Source organism: Aotus nancymaae, unplaced genomic scaffold (assembly GCF_030222135.1).
Source record: "Aotus nancymaae isolate 86718 unplaced genomic scaffold, 86718_ANA_hifiasm-v0.15.2.pri h1tg000010l, whole genome shotgun sequence".
NCBI lineage: Eukaryota > Metazoa > Chordata > Mammalia > Primates > Aotidae > Aotus > Aotus nancymaae.
The window spans coordinates 11,401,859-11,415,090 of NW_026988421.1; the positions used below are offsets into that span (position 1 = coordinate 11,401,859).

General features: G+C 48.5%; 1 protein-coding gene and 1 pseudogene across 1 annotated transcript in view; one reads left to right on the forward strand and one right to left on the reverse strand.

The window, feature by feature from the left end:
- Positions 1 to 215: 215 nt before the first annotated feature.
- LOC110569504 (zinc finger protein 124-like) lies at positions 216 to 1,259 on the reverse strand (annotated as a pseudogene).
- Positions 1,260 to 10,238: 8,979 nt separating this feature from the next.
- Positions 10,239 to 13,232, forward strand: part of RGS10 (regulator of G protein signaling 10) — a 42,162-nt gene continuing 39,168 nt past the window's right edge. Inside the window, exon 1 of the mRNA XM_012448062.2 lies at positions 10,239 to 10,368. Coding sequence (XP_012303485.1) covers positions 10,320 to 10,368 — 49 coding nt within the window. The 5' untranslated portion in view covers positions 10,239 to 10,319. The remainder of the gene's footprint in view (positions 10,369 to 13,232) is intronic.

Below are 13,232 nucleotides of genomic sequence, written 5' to 3' on the forward strand. Positions count from 1 at the left end.
CTCTGTCTCGCTCATTAGAGGCGTTCCTTAAATATCTGTGGCCTTTGTATAGTCCTCATCCTTGAGAAGGAGATGTCCAGAGCTCTTTGGAAGCTATGTGTGTGGAAGAGGCGTGTGGATTGTGTGTGTCTCTGTAGTTGGGCAGTGCTAACTCTGGAGAACATTAAATGTTAATTTCCATTGTGCTTTTATTTTTATTTTTATTCTTGGAGAGATTAAAGCAACCCACATTGCTTACATTCATAGGGTTTCTCTCCAGTGTGAGTTATTTCATGGTCATGAAGGTAACTGGAATGACTGAAGGCTTTACCACATTTCTTACCTTCATAGGGTTTTTCTCCGGTGTGAATCCTTTTATGTCTACTAAGAGAAAGGGAAAAACTGAAGGTTTTCTCACATTCCAGAGATTCATAGGTTTCTCCCCAGTGTGATTTCTCTGATGTATTTGAAATGAACTGGGAATATTAAAAACTTTCTCACATATTGTACAACTATAATGTCAATTTCCAGTGTATATTACTGTGTCTCTTTGAACCCTTGTGACAGAAAGGAAAGTTTTCTACTTTTTTTTTTTTTTTGAGATTGAGTCTTGCTCTGTCGCCCAGGCTGGCGTGCAATGGCATGATCTTGGCTCACCACAACCTCCACCACCTGGGTTCAAGCAATTCTCCTTCCTCAGCCTCCCAAGTAGCTGGTATTACAGGTGTGCGCCACCACATTTGGCTAATTTTTTGTATTTTTAGTAGAGATGGGGTTTCACCACGTCGGTCAGGCTGGTCTTGAACTCCTAAGCTGGTGATCTGCCTGCCTCAGCATCTCAAAGTGTTGGGATTACAGGCGTGAGCCACCACGCCTGGCTGATATTGTTTACATGTATATGACTTCTCTCCGCATTCCTGACACCCATATGGGTGAGATATGATGTGCCTTAGATTTCTCCATTAATTTCTGTGCTGATCTTCAATGCTCTGGTCTTCCCCTTTGTTTCCTATAGAAGACAGATTCCTGAAGGTTTCCTGAATCACATTTTTATAAAGATTCTTCTGGGAAGAATCCAACAAAGCCCCCTTCTCCTAGGTGAAGTTCACAGTCACATCCTCAAAGGCATCCGAGTTTTTCTCCCACACATCAGTTCTTAGGCAGCATGGCAGCAGCTAAGAAACTCCCTTCTTGTTGGTGGGTCCAGGGAGTAATATTTGCCTGTTACAATTTTTCTTTGTAGAATATACCATTTCCCAGCTTCCGGGGTGTCCCAGCATCCTCCCTACAGATCCCCCAGCACATGTAGGTCACAGGAGGACCCAGGCTGTGGCAGAGCCTCCTGAACCCCCAGAGCAAAGGAGAAGGGCAGTGGCCACTGACCGAGCCATGCACGTCCTAACACGAGAGACAAAGGCCCAGCCTCTTTCTTGCTTTTCTTTTTTTTTTTTTTTAAGAGATGGAGTCTTGCTCTGTTGCCCAGGCTGGAGTGCTGTGGCTATTCATAGGTGAGATCATAGCACACTGCAGCCTCAAACTCCTGAGTTCAAGCAATCCTGCTGCCTCAGCCTCCTGAGTAGCTGGGACTACAGGTCACACCACCATGCCCATCTCAGACTGGGCAATTTTCTTGAATTTTAATTTCCTCTCTAACACTTTCTCTGTAATGTCTTTCTGAAATTCCTATTACTTGGATTGATTCTCCAGTCCTTCATTCTCTTGTGTTGTACATTTCTTCATCTGCTCTCATTTTTTGGAGATTTCTTCACCTTTATCTTCAAACTCCTTTATCAAAATGTTTTGTTTCTACTTCATTTTTATATTCCAATCTTTCTTCTTTTATGAGTGGATGAAATAACTTCTCTCTCTGCCTCTCTGAGATATAGTATTTAAACGATTTATGCCTAGTCTCTCATCTTTCCCCTAAATTCCTATTTTCTGTTTCTCTCTGTCTCTCTCATTAGAGGCATTCCTTAATTATCTGTGGTATTTGCATAGTTCTCATCCTTGAGAAGGAGGTGTCCAAAGCTCTTTGGAGGCTGTGTGTGTGAAAGAAGTGTGTGGATTGTGTATATCTCTGTAGTTTGGCAGTGCTAACTCTGGAGAACATTAAATGTTAATTTCCATTGTGTTTTGGTTTTTAAACAAATTTTTTTGGAGAGATTAAATTTTTCTAGTACATCTGGCTATAAGGGTAGAGGCTGAGGAAGAAGGGGCTCCCAATCCTGTGTGCAGACCTAGGCTTAACGCCCTTTGAAGCTCACAGCTCATCTGCACCCTCAGCTCAGCCAGTGGTCCCTAAGTCCAGAGCTGCTGTGCCTCACCAAGATAATTATTTCCTAAGGTAGACGGCAGGGGACCTGAAGTCTCCTGATACGGACTTCTGTCAATCTCCCCTTTCAGCCCTTGCCTTCCCTCTTCTCTGTGGTCTGTGCCTTTGGGTCAGGAGCTCCTCTGAGGTTCTGCAGGGTAAACTGGCTTGTTCTCACTGGAATGCCCTGCCTGCATTTAGGTTGTAGCTCCTTCCTCCTGTTTTTTTTTGTTTGTTTGTTTGTTTGTTTTTGGAGACGGAGTTTTGCTCTTGTTACCCAGGCTGGAGTGCAATGGCACGATCTTGGCTCACCGCAACCTCCGCCTCCTGGGTTCAAGCAATTCTCCTGCCTCAGCCTCCTGAGCAGCTGGGATTACAGGCACGCGCCACCATGCCCAGCTAATTTTTGTATTTTTAGTAGAGACGGGGTTTCACCATGTTGACCAGGATGGTCTCGATCTCTTGACCTCGTGATCCACCCACCTCGGCCTCCCAAAGTGCTGGGATTACAGGCTTGAGCCACCACGCCCGGCATTCCTCCTGTTAAATGTTTCTGCTTCCCCATCTCTTTTCAGATTGGCTGAAATCTCTTTTCCATTATGGTCTCCTTTTTCATACACCTTGCCCAGGTGGGTTTATATCTTATTTTATTTTTGTAGAGGCAAGGGTTCGCTATGTTGCCCAGGCTGATCTCAAACTCCTGAGCTCCTGCCTAGATGTCCCAAATTGTTGGGATTACAGGCATGATCCATGCCTAGCCTATACCTTATTTTTTCATTATTATTATTTTTTTTGAGATGGAGTTTCATTCTGTGGCCAGGGCTGGAGGTCAGTGGTGTGGTTTTGGCTCACTGCAACCTCTGCCTCCTGGGTTCAAGCATTTCTTGTGCCTCAGCCTCCCGAGTAGCTGGGATTACAGGTGTGCACCATCACACCCAGCTCTGGCCCTGAAGTTGCTTTGAACGGAAGTGGAAGAGTTGCTTTGTCTGGATGCATTCCATTTCAGACGTTCCATCAGACGCCCAAGAGGAGATGTCAGGTAGGAATGTGGAGGTTGGAGATACAAAGGTGTGAGTCCTGCCCCTTTTCAGCAGGAAGTAGCCAGAAAGAGTCATCATCCAACACTCCCTAGCAGCAGTTAGGGTTACCACTTCTGAGGGGGAAATGATATAGGAGTGAAGAAGAAATTACTTAGGCAGATAGTGAAAGTATGGGAGTCCTCGGTAAAGTTTTCCTTTTTAATGAAAAGCAGACCTAAAATCATTTCCTGACAAAGAGCAGCTGCAGAAATCAAGCTGCAGACATAGACAAGCAAGCTGCATGCTTGCACGGGTGAATGCTGGCAGGAAAAAAGCTACCTGGGACTAGGTATGTCCACAATGGTTGCTCCATCCTCCCTTCTCTTTGCCAGCACATGTACAGTAAGAAGACAAGATGGTACCAGTCAAGTGGAAAACCCATTTGCATATTAAGATTAGGGTAGTGTGGCCAGTCTTCCCTGTGAGCTGTGTAAACGTTGCATCTGATTGAACCAATCTGTGGACCCTATGTAACTCAGACACCACCTTCTCAAGCCCTCCTATAAAATCCAGGAAACCCCGTCACTGGCCAGCCTTTCCTTTTGGAAGCCCCTCTGTCTCACTAGAGAGAGAGCTGTTCTCCTTTCTCTTTCTTTTGCCTATTAAACTTTCTGCTCCTTAGCCCCCCCACCAAAAAAAAAAAAAGTGGGAGTTCTGAGATAGGAAAAGGGTATTTGATATGAACTTTGGGTGATAACCATGTGTCAGTGTAGGTTCCTCGATTGTATAACTGTACCTTTTTGGTGTGGGAGGTGGTATGCTGTGAGAGGCTATGTGTGTTTGGGGCAGGAGGCATGTGGAATCCTAATTTCTGTTCAGTTTTGCTGTGAACCTAAAATTGCTCTAAAACTAAAATTTGCTTTTGCTGGGCGTGGTGGCTCATGCCTGTAATGCCAGCACTGTGGGAGGCCAAGGTGGATGGATCATGAGGTCAGGAGTTCGAGACTAGCCTGGCCAACGTGGTGAAACTCTGTCTCTACTAAAATACAAAAAGTTAGCTGGGCATGGTGGCTCATGCCTGTAGTCCCAGTTACTCGGGAGACTGAGGCAGTGGAATCGCTTGAACCTGGGAGGCAGAGATTGTGCCACTGCACTCCAGCCTGGTGACAGAGAGAGACTCCATCTCAAAAATAAAATAAGATAAAATATACGTTTTCTTTTTTGAGACAGAGTCTCGTTCTGTTGCCCGGCCTGGAGTGCAGTGGTGCAATCTTGGCTCACTGCAACCTCTGCCTCCCGGGTTCAAGCAATTCTTCTGCCTCAGCCTCCCAAGTAGCTGGGACTACAGGCGCATTCCACCACACCCAGCTAATTTTTGTATTTTTAGTAGAGACGGGGTTTCAGCATGTTGGCCAAGATGGTCTCGATCTCTTGACCTGTGATCCACCTGCCTCGGCCTCCCAAAGTGTTGGGATTACAGGCGTCAGCCACCGCGCCCAGCAAATAAAATATACTTTAAAAAATAGTATTAAAAAAACTAGCCAGCTAGGTGCGGTGGCTCATGCCTGTAATTCCAGCACTTTGGGAGGCTGAGGCAGGCAGATCACCTGACGTCGGGAGTTCGAGAGCAGCCTGTCTGACATGGAGAAACCCCATCTCTATTAAAAAATATAAAACTAGCTGTGCGTGGTGGCACATGCCTGTAATCCCAGCTACTCGGGAGGCTGAGGTAGGAGAATCGCTTGAACCTGGGAGGTGGAGGTTGCTGTGAGCTGATATCATGCCATTGCACTCCAGCCTGGGCAACAAGAGTGAAACTTGGTCTCAAAAAAAAAAAAAAAACCAAACCAAAAATCCCTAGCCATTCATAGTGGCATGTGCCTGTAGTGCCAGCTACTTAGGAGGCTAAGGAGGGAGGATCGCTTGAACCCATAAATTCCAGATTAGCCTGGGCAACAAAGGGAGACTGACCCCCATCTCTACAAGCAATCAATCAATCAGTCAATAAAATTAGCTAGGCATAGTAGTGCACGCCTGTGGTCCTAGGTACTGAAGAAGGCTGAGGTGGGAGGAGAGGATTGCTTGAGCCTGGGAGGTGGAAGCTGCAGTGAGCCATGATTGCACCGCTGCAGTCCAGCCTGGGTGACATTGTGAGACTCTGTCTCAACCAACCAACCAACCAAACAAACCAAATAAAGAGTGCTATGCCAAGAAAACTACCTGCCCAGGAGTCGGGAAATCTAGCATCACATCCTAGCTCAACACAAGTTCAGCTGCTGTCTGAGCCTCAGTTTCCTGATCTGCAGCATAATATACTGATCTCCAAGGATCCCTCCAGCTGTGTATGCCAGGAATGTGAGACTTGAAGTGCAAGAGAGATCAAAGATGGGAAAGGCAGCCAGTGTCTGCTTGCTCCTTTCATGGGAAATTAAGAGTTTTAAGAAAGCAAAACTAATGCTGTAAAAATGAGGGCTTACCCAGGAGTGGGAGGTTGCAGTGAGCTATGACTGTACCACGGCACTTCAGCCCGGATGATAGACTGAGACCCTGACTCTTAAAAAAAGTTGTTGGGGGGCAGGGGGAGGTGGGGACCAGATGCTGTAGCTCACACCTATAATCCCAGCACTTTGGGAGGCCAAGGTAGGAGGTCAGGAGCTTGTGACCACCCTGGGCACCATAGCAAGACCTTATCTCTACAAAAATAAATGAATAAAAACATACATACATACACACATACATAAATAGCAGGGTATGGTGGTGCATGCCTGTAGTCCCAGCTCCTTAGGAGGCTGAGGTGGGGGGAATTGCTTGAGCTCAGGAGTTCAAGGCTGCAGTGAGCCATGCTCGTAGAACCACACTCCAGCCTGGGCAATAGAGAAAGACCCTGTCTCTAAAAAACAAAACACAAAAACAACAGAAATGAAGCCTTATATACTTTTGTGGCATTAAACCCAGTAGAGATTTCAACTAGTCTCTAATTACTGATTTTTCTCCCTAATTTAAAACCACATATACTGCAGAAGTTTGCAAAACAGGAAAATGTAATGATGAAAATTAAAAGAACTCATCGTCCTATCATCTAGAGACATAGTCTAGTAATATTTAGGTGTACTTAACTGCTAGTTTTCTATGCATAAACATACTATGTTCTCCTCCTCCTCAACACCGAAAATTTTCTCTGTATTTGTATCCTGATTTTTTCAATGAGAGCTTCATCTAAGATTCTTTCATTTTTCTCTTTGCACCAGTTTTTTTCCACCAAGTTCCAAAGATTCTTCACAGGTTTTTACAACTGTTAAATATTCTATTGCAAGAATATGTTGTATCTTAGTCATTCTTTTAGTGGGCATTTTTAGCTACTGTAAATAATGCTGATAAAAAGTATTATGATGTTTAATTTTACATGTAAATCTTGCATTTTTTTGGCACAAATGACCAGTTATAGAATTATTCACTAGTCAAAGACGTATAAACATTTTGAAGACTCTTACATATGTTGTCAAATACATATCTTAATACATCTGCTTCTCTTCTTCTGGAGAGGTTGTAACAATGTACTTTCCCTCTTTCACAGCGTAGTAACAAAAACATCACAGTGATACTAACCCTGACAATTTCCTATACTTGAAAAGAAATCCACTTTTGACTGCCTATAGGATCAAGTTTATCATTTATTAAAACATCATTGTAGGGGGAGTAAGAGTAATGAAAATTCCAGGAATTTTCTGTGTGCTCACATGTGCTGGGCACTGTGCCAGATGCTTTTTGTTTACTGCTAGCAAACGCCACTTGCTCAGAGTATAGGTGGCACCTCCTTTTGCCCTGTCCCTTGAGGCTGTGATGTGTTTGAGGACACACCTGGTGTGTCCACACAACTGGTTGCTGTTTGGTCAGGATTAGTACCTAGGTCTCTTCAAGTTGGGCACGTATTCATTTTACTGTACCTTGTCTGCCTCAGCTGGCCTAGAATAGTCTTGTTATATAAATTCTGGTTATGAGAGGCTCTAAAATGTATTCACAGCTTACCAATTTTTTAAAGTTCTGATGAACTTTATCCTTCTGGATTCCAGAAGTAATCCTTCTGGAATCTTGTGTTATCAGAAGATATCTGAGCTCCTGCTTCTTGCCTGATGTGAACCTCCTTGAACCAAAGGTGAGATCAGCAGGGGAAGAAAGGGACTAAACTGCTCATCCTCTCTTCCCCAAATTTGTTACCACAATTTGTTTGTCAAGGTTTAACTTAGGAGGCTAAAGATGGAGGATCACTTGAGAGCCCAGAAGTTAGAAATCAGCCTGGGCAACACAGTGAGAACCTTGTCTGGAAAAAAAAAAGTTTCAGAAAGTACGTGCTGGACTTACAGGAGAAATAATATTTGGATGGTAAGCACCTTCAATCCAATGCAAACCACGGTTGGAACTTAATCTCGAGAGAGAGAGAGAGAGAGAGAGAGAGAGAGAGAGAGAGAGAGAGAGAGTGTGTGTGTGTGTGTGTGTGTGTGTGTGTGTGTGTGTATGTGTTTAGCAAGTTTTAGGAGTTAGGAGGCTTTATACTTTTATACTTGATCTTTTGCACAGTGCACTTTGAAAGCTGGCTTTTGAATCTTTAGACGCTTAAAACAGGTATTTATAGTAATTTAATGAGGACAATCTTTCGATGTCCCAAACAAAAAATTTGAACTGTGTACATTAAACCTTAAGTATGCATTTTTTTTTTTTTTTTTAGATGGAGTTTCACTCTTGTTGCCCAGGCTGGAGTGCACTGGCAAGTGATCTCAGCTCACTGCAACCTCCACCTCCCGGGATGAAGTGATTCTCCTGACTCAGCCTCCCAAGCAGCTGGGATTATGGATGCACACCACCATGCCCAGCTAATTTTTATATTTTTAGTAGAGATGGGGTTTCATCATGTTAGCCAGGCTGGTCTTGAACTCCTGGCCTCAGGCAATCCACCCGCCTCAGTCTTCCAAAATGCTAGGATTACAGGTGTGAGCCACAGCACCTGGCCTTAACCATGCATCTTAATTTTTGTACTTACTATCCAATGTGCTAACAGGACAGAAAAAAATGATTCAAGGCTGTTATAGTTTCCCTTTATTTAAGAGAGGCCTGAGGTTCTTAGCTCAGGAGGGATTCATAGCATGTCTTAAGCCACACCAGTGTTTCTCAGGACATGCTAGGGTGGACTTGGCAACTAGCATAACATTGCACTGCTGTGCCTAACTTTTACCCCCGAGTGCCAGTGCGCTTATTTCCTGTGCTAGGATTACTTGTAATTTGGTCTCGGGGAAGTTTTCTGGGTGGGTGCGCTGCACAAATTCCCTTGTTATTGTCATGAGAATGCAGTGACCTCACTTGGATCCAGGACTCTGCCAGCATTTAAAATCCTGCTCTTACGAAAGGTGAAACTCTTGCCTAAAGTTAAGTATCACAGCTTGATCCCATTACAATGAGGTGGAAGCTCGTCTGGGCCCGGGAGCAGGCCAGCAACAGAAGTTTTTAAATCAGAACTCACCCCGCTGGGTCTAACCCTGTTCCTGGCCACAGCGTACCCTTCAGGAGCCTGGAAATCCTCTTTTGGCAGCAGAGGGGGAGAGTGCTTGGAAATGCTCCGAGGAAAACGACTTTTAGAGGAGAATAGCGGGGAGCGAAGCAAGAAGCAGCCACCGGACACACTTGGCGTGGAACTGGGGCTGTGGGGTGGGTAGAGGGACAGTGAGCAGAACTGGTAGCTCAGAATAGAAGATACAAAAGAAAGTGCCAACTAGTGAAAAAACTGCAAAAGGACGGGGTGGGGATGGGGGGAGGGCGACTAAGGAACAGTGTAGAAAAATAGCAATTAGTACAGCTAAAAATAAAGACCAATTTAGAGACAAAGCCAGATCCACAAGGAGAAAAATAAAACTCGCCAGAAAGACAATTTCTTGCAAACCAAATGTTCAAGAAAATGGGGGCTAATGGCACCCCCGCTGGAGCTGCTCTGTAGAAGAAATCAAGTAATAGGAGACCGTGGAGCGCGCAGCGCCCAGCAGGTGACGCCGTGGGGGCCCGAGTGGTCCGGCTTGTGGAGCCCGAAGGCCCTGCCGGAGGCTGTGCCCACGTGTCCCCAAAGTTACAGAAGTGTCCCGAGCGCGCGATGTGCGGGACAGAGCACCGCCCAGGGCTGGAACCGGGTGGTGGTGGGGTTCCTGCAGAAATCTCTCAGGTCTCCCAGAGTCCTGGCGCGCGCGCGGCACTGCCGGGGAGAGGGCGCCCACCCGCGGCGGCTCGGCTAGCTCAGCGCACGGGCCCTGGGGACGCCCCACCCGCATTCGCTGGGCTGGAAGGCGCAGCGCTCACGAAGTCGGGGAGCAGCCAGGCCGCGGCAGGCGGGGATCCTGGGGTCGAGAGGCAAAGGCCACGGGCCGGGCCACGCTCGGACTCTGCAGAACCCCGAGGCCTCGGCTTCCCGGCCTGTGACCCAGGAGAGGACCCCGCCTGCCACCCCCGAAGTCGCGCTGAGAGCCCCGAAGTGCGGTGAGCCAGCGGGGCCGTGCCCGTTTCTCCCGGGCTGCAGAAGGCGGGAGACCGTGATGGGCGCGGGAGCTCGATGCTGGGCGGGGCGGGCCGGGGCTGCATCTCCGGCGAGGGCCAGCGACCCCGGGACGCGCTAACCGCCTCCGCTGGGCTACTAAGGTCCGGGCGGCCCAGGCGGCCTGGGCTTCCTCTGGGCCATTAAGCCCCATCCTGGGCGCAGGGCAGATTCCGGGCCATCAGGGGTCAGCCGGGGTCGCCCTGCTCCGCCCGGGCACCCCGGGGAGGAACCGCGAGCCCCTACCAGCGGGGGCGGGCAGGGCGCTCGGAGCGCGCCACGCGGCGTCTGACTGGGAGGAGGGCGGCGGGCGGGGGCCGAGCGCTCTGGGGCGGTGCTGAGCCCGCTCCTCCTCCTCTCCCTCCTCCTCCTCCTCGCCTTCCTCCGGCTCAGCCGCCGCGCCGCCGGGCTGCTCCAGCTTCCTCCCCGGGCGCCCGCTGCGATGTTCAACCGCGCCGTGAGCCGGCTAAGCAGGAAGCGGCCGCCGTCAGGTAAGCGGCTCCGGGGACCCGCAGGCTGGGGGTCGCGGCGCCGTGTCGCCTGCCCGGCCTCCTGCCCTCCCTCCTGGGCTCGGGCGCGGCTCCGCTGTACCTCCCAGATGGGAGCCCCGGCCGACCGCCCCACTTCTCTCCGCTCTGCCCCGCACCTCCGCGGTCCCAGCCGCGACGGGAGCGCAGAGCTCCTCCGGGCGCCCCGGGGAGGAAGTTTGGCTGAAAGAGGAACAGCAGCAGTTTTCTTTTTAGTTATGGTCTGGGAGAAAAAGGAGCCCTCAAACATCCCCAAACTTTGGAGGCGGCACGGGCTCCAGATTCCGAAAGCAGAACCGCGCGCGGGCTTCCCGCTCCGTGGCCCTCTCCGCCTCCGCTGCGGGCGTGGGTGGAAGGATGCCCGAGCGTCGGGGGAGCACGGCTGGACCTGGGCATCTGTCTGGGCGACAGGGCCTGGGACTCCGGGGGCTTCGCTTCTGCCACGAGGAGCCGAAAGGTGGGGTCGTGAGGGTGGCGGAAACCCAAGATGGGGAAGGGCACCTCTGCGGTCCGTGCCAGCGAAGTTCTGACGTTACAAAGGATTCGCCTTTGCTGTCACTCCGGGCCAGCCTGAGCCACGATCTGGGGCAACTTGATAGGACAAAGTTCCCACGGTGAAGGTGAAGTCATGCCCTTGATTCCAGTCCTCCTACCCTTTTTGCTCATCACAGTAGCTACGACCTGTGCAGGTCTTCGGGTGCGCCAAGGGCTTTGTCCACCGCGTTCGGTGAACTCTCCCTTCATCCCTAGGACAACCCGGTGAGCGAGGAGGGAGCGGAAGCCAGGCGCCGTTAGGTGACTTACCCCAGTCACACCCAGCAGGTGATGGGGAGGCCTTCAAACCCAGGTTCACCTGACGCTGGGGTTCAGAAGCTTTCCCGGGCTTCCTACGCCAAGATTCACTTCTGCTTGGTGCTCAGAGTTTAGACGCGTTGGTGCATTTCCTTTCTGCTCCTGATATTTTATGAGGGACATTGTGGTTTAGAGACTGGGACCAGACTGGCTGGATCCGAATCTCACCTTCACCATATTCGCCAGTCGTGGGACCTCTCTGCAGAATGAGGGTCTGCAAAATGGGCATAACAGTAGCTACCCTCCTTTTCAGCACCCAAGTGGAGCCTGTCTCCCATCCATCAAGTTTTGCAAATAATTGCACTTAATATGTAGGATTTCATAGGATTGTTGTAATGATCTTACATTGTTGCCCCTAACGTACTAAGTGCTCCATTAGCTTTAATGGTCATATAAACCTTTGTGTTGCATGTGAGTCAACGAATTCCCTTGTGGGTGTTAATGTTAACCATTCTCTATGGTTGGCACAGGCCTGTGGAGCCTGCTCAGAGCCTGGACTCGAATTAAACTCTTGGTTCTAACCTTGACTCTGTCATTCAGCAACACTGGGCAAATTACTTGATCTCTCTGGGCCTCCGTTTCAATGATGTGCTGGAGCTGGCTCAAACTGGCTTGCAAGAGCCAGTTGCTAAATATTCAAGAAGTTTGGGAACTGGTTGTTAAACCATAGGTAGCTTGAAAGTAGTTATGATGGGATAGCTACATCGTGAAAATGAACAAATGCTAAAAATGAAGGCTTCCCCTTGCTGATGTACCAGCAGACCTCTGAATCACTTTCTCTATCTGCAAAGTGGGTTTCATAGAGTTATGGGATTAAATACACAAAACCGTATGAAACCCCTAGTACAATGCGTGCCACATAATAGATGTTTAATAATTATTAGCTTTCTCCCTTTTGCCTGTTATAAATAGAGCTGCTATGAATAGCCCTGTACATGTTACTTATTACTTTGACAAACAGAACCATTGACTCCTGGGAGATAAATGGATTTGGGGTGATTTTGCATGTAGCCAGGTTGTACCCCAAAAAGACTGAAGGCAGTTTTAGAGAATAAATTGTTTCAGGGCAACAAATTTTAAGCCTTATAAAACGTGGTTACATCACTGATAAAAAGGTCAGTCTCAGGCCGGCCGCAGTGGCTCACACCTGTGATCCCAGCATTTTGGGAGGCTGAGGCTCGAGAATTGCTTGAGCTCAGGAGTTCCAGATAAAACTGGGAAACATGACGAAAACCCATCTCTACAAAATATACAAAAATTAGCCAGGCATGATGGCGCGTGCCTGTAGTCCCAGCTCCTTAGAAGGCTGAGGAGGATGACTTGAGCCTGGGAGGTTGAGGCTGCAGTGAGCTTAGATCGTGCCGCTGCACTCCAGCCTGGGTGACAGAGTGAGACCCTGTCTCAAAACAAACAAAGGAAAGAAAGATCAGCCACTAAACATCATGGTTGGGTACTGGATGCCTCAACTCCAATAGCCTGATTTTCTTTGGAATTGTAGGTGTAAGCTCTGCCCCCATTACGGGAAATAACCTGAGTTCTTGCCTGATTGGTCATCACCACCCAGCCATCGAAAAGAAGCCTAATGAGAAAGGGGTTATTTCAGCCAGGCACAGTGGCTCATGCCTGTAATCCTAGCACTTTGGGAGGCTGACGCAGGCGGATCACCTGAGGTCAGGAGTTCAAGACCAGCCTGGCCAACATGGTGAAACCCTGTCTTTACTAAAATACAATGGTTAGCTGGGCATGATGGCAGGTGCCTGTAATTCCAGCTTCTCAGGAGGCTGAGATGGGAGAATTGCTTGAACCTGGGAGATGATGGTTGCAGTGGGCTGAGATCGCAGCATTGCACTCCAGCCTGGACTGCTGAGCGAGACTCTGTCTTAAAAAAAAGAAAAAAGAAAAAAAGAAAGAAAGGGGTCATTTGGGCCTGGGGACAGAGGTACTGAGAAGTCAAAAAGCCAGCCAAGTGATCCTTG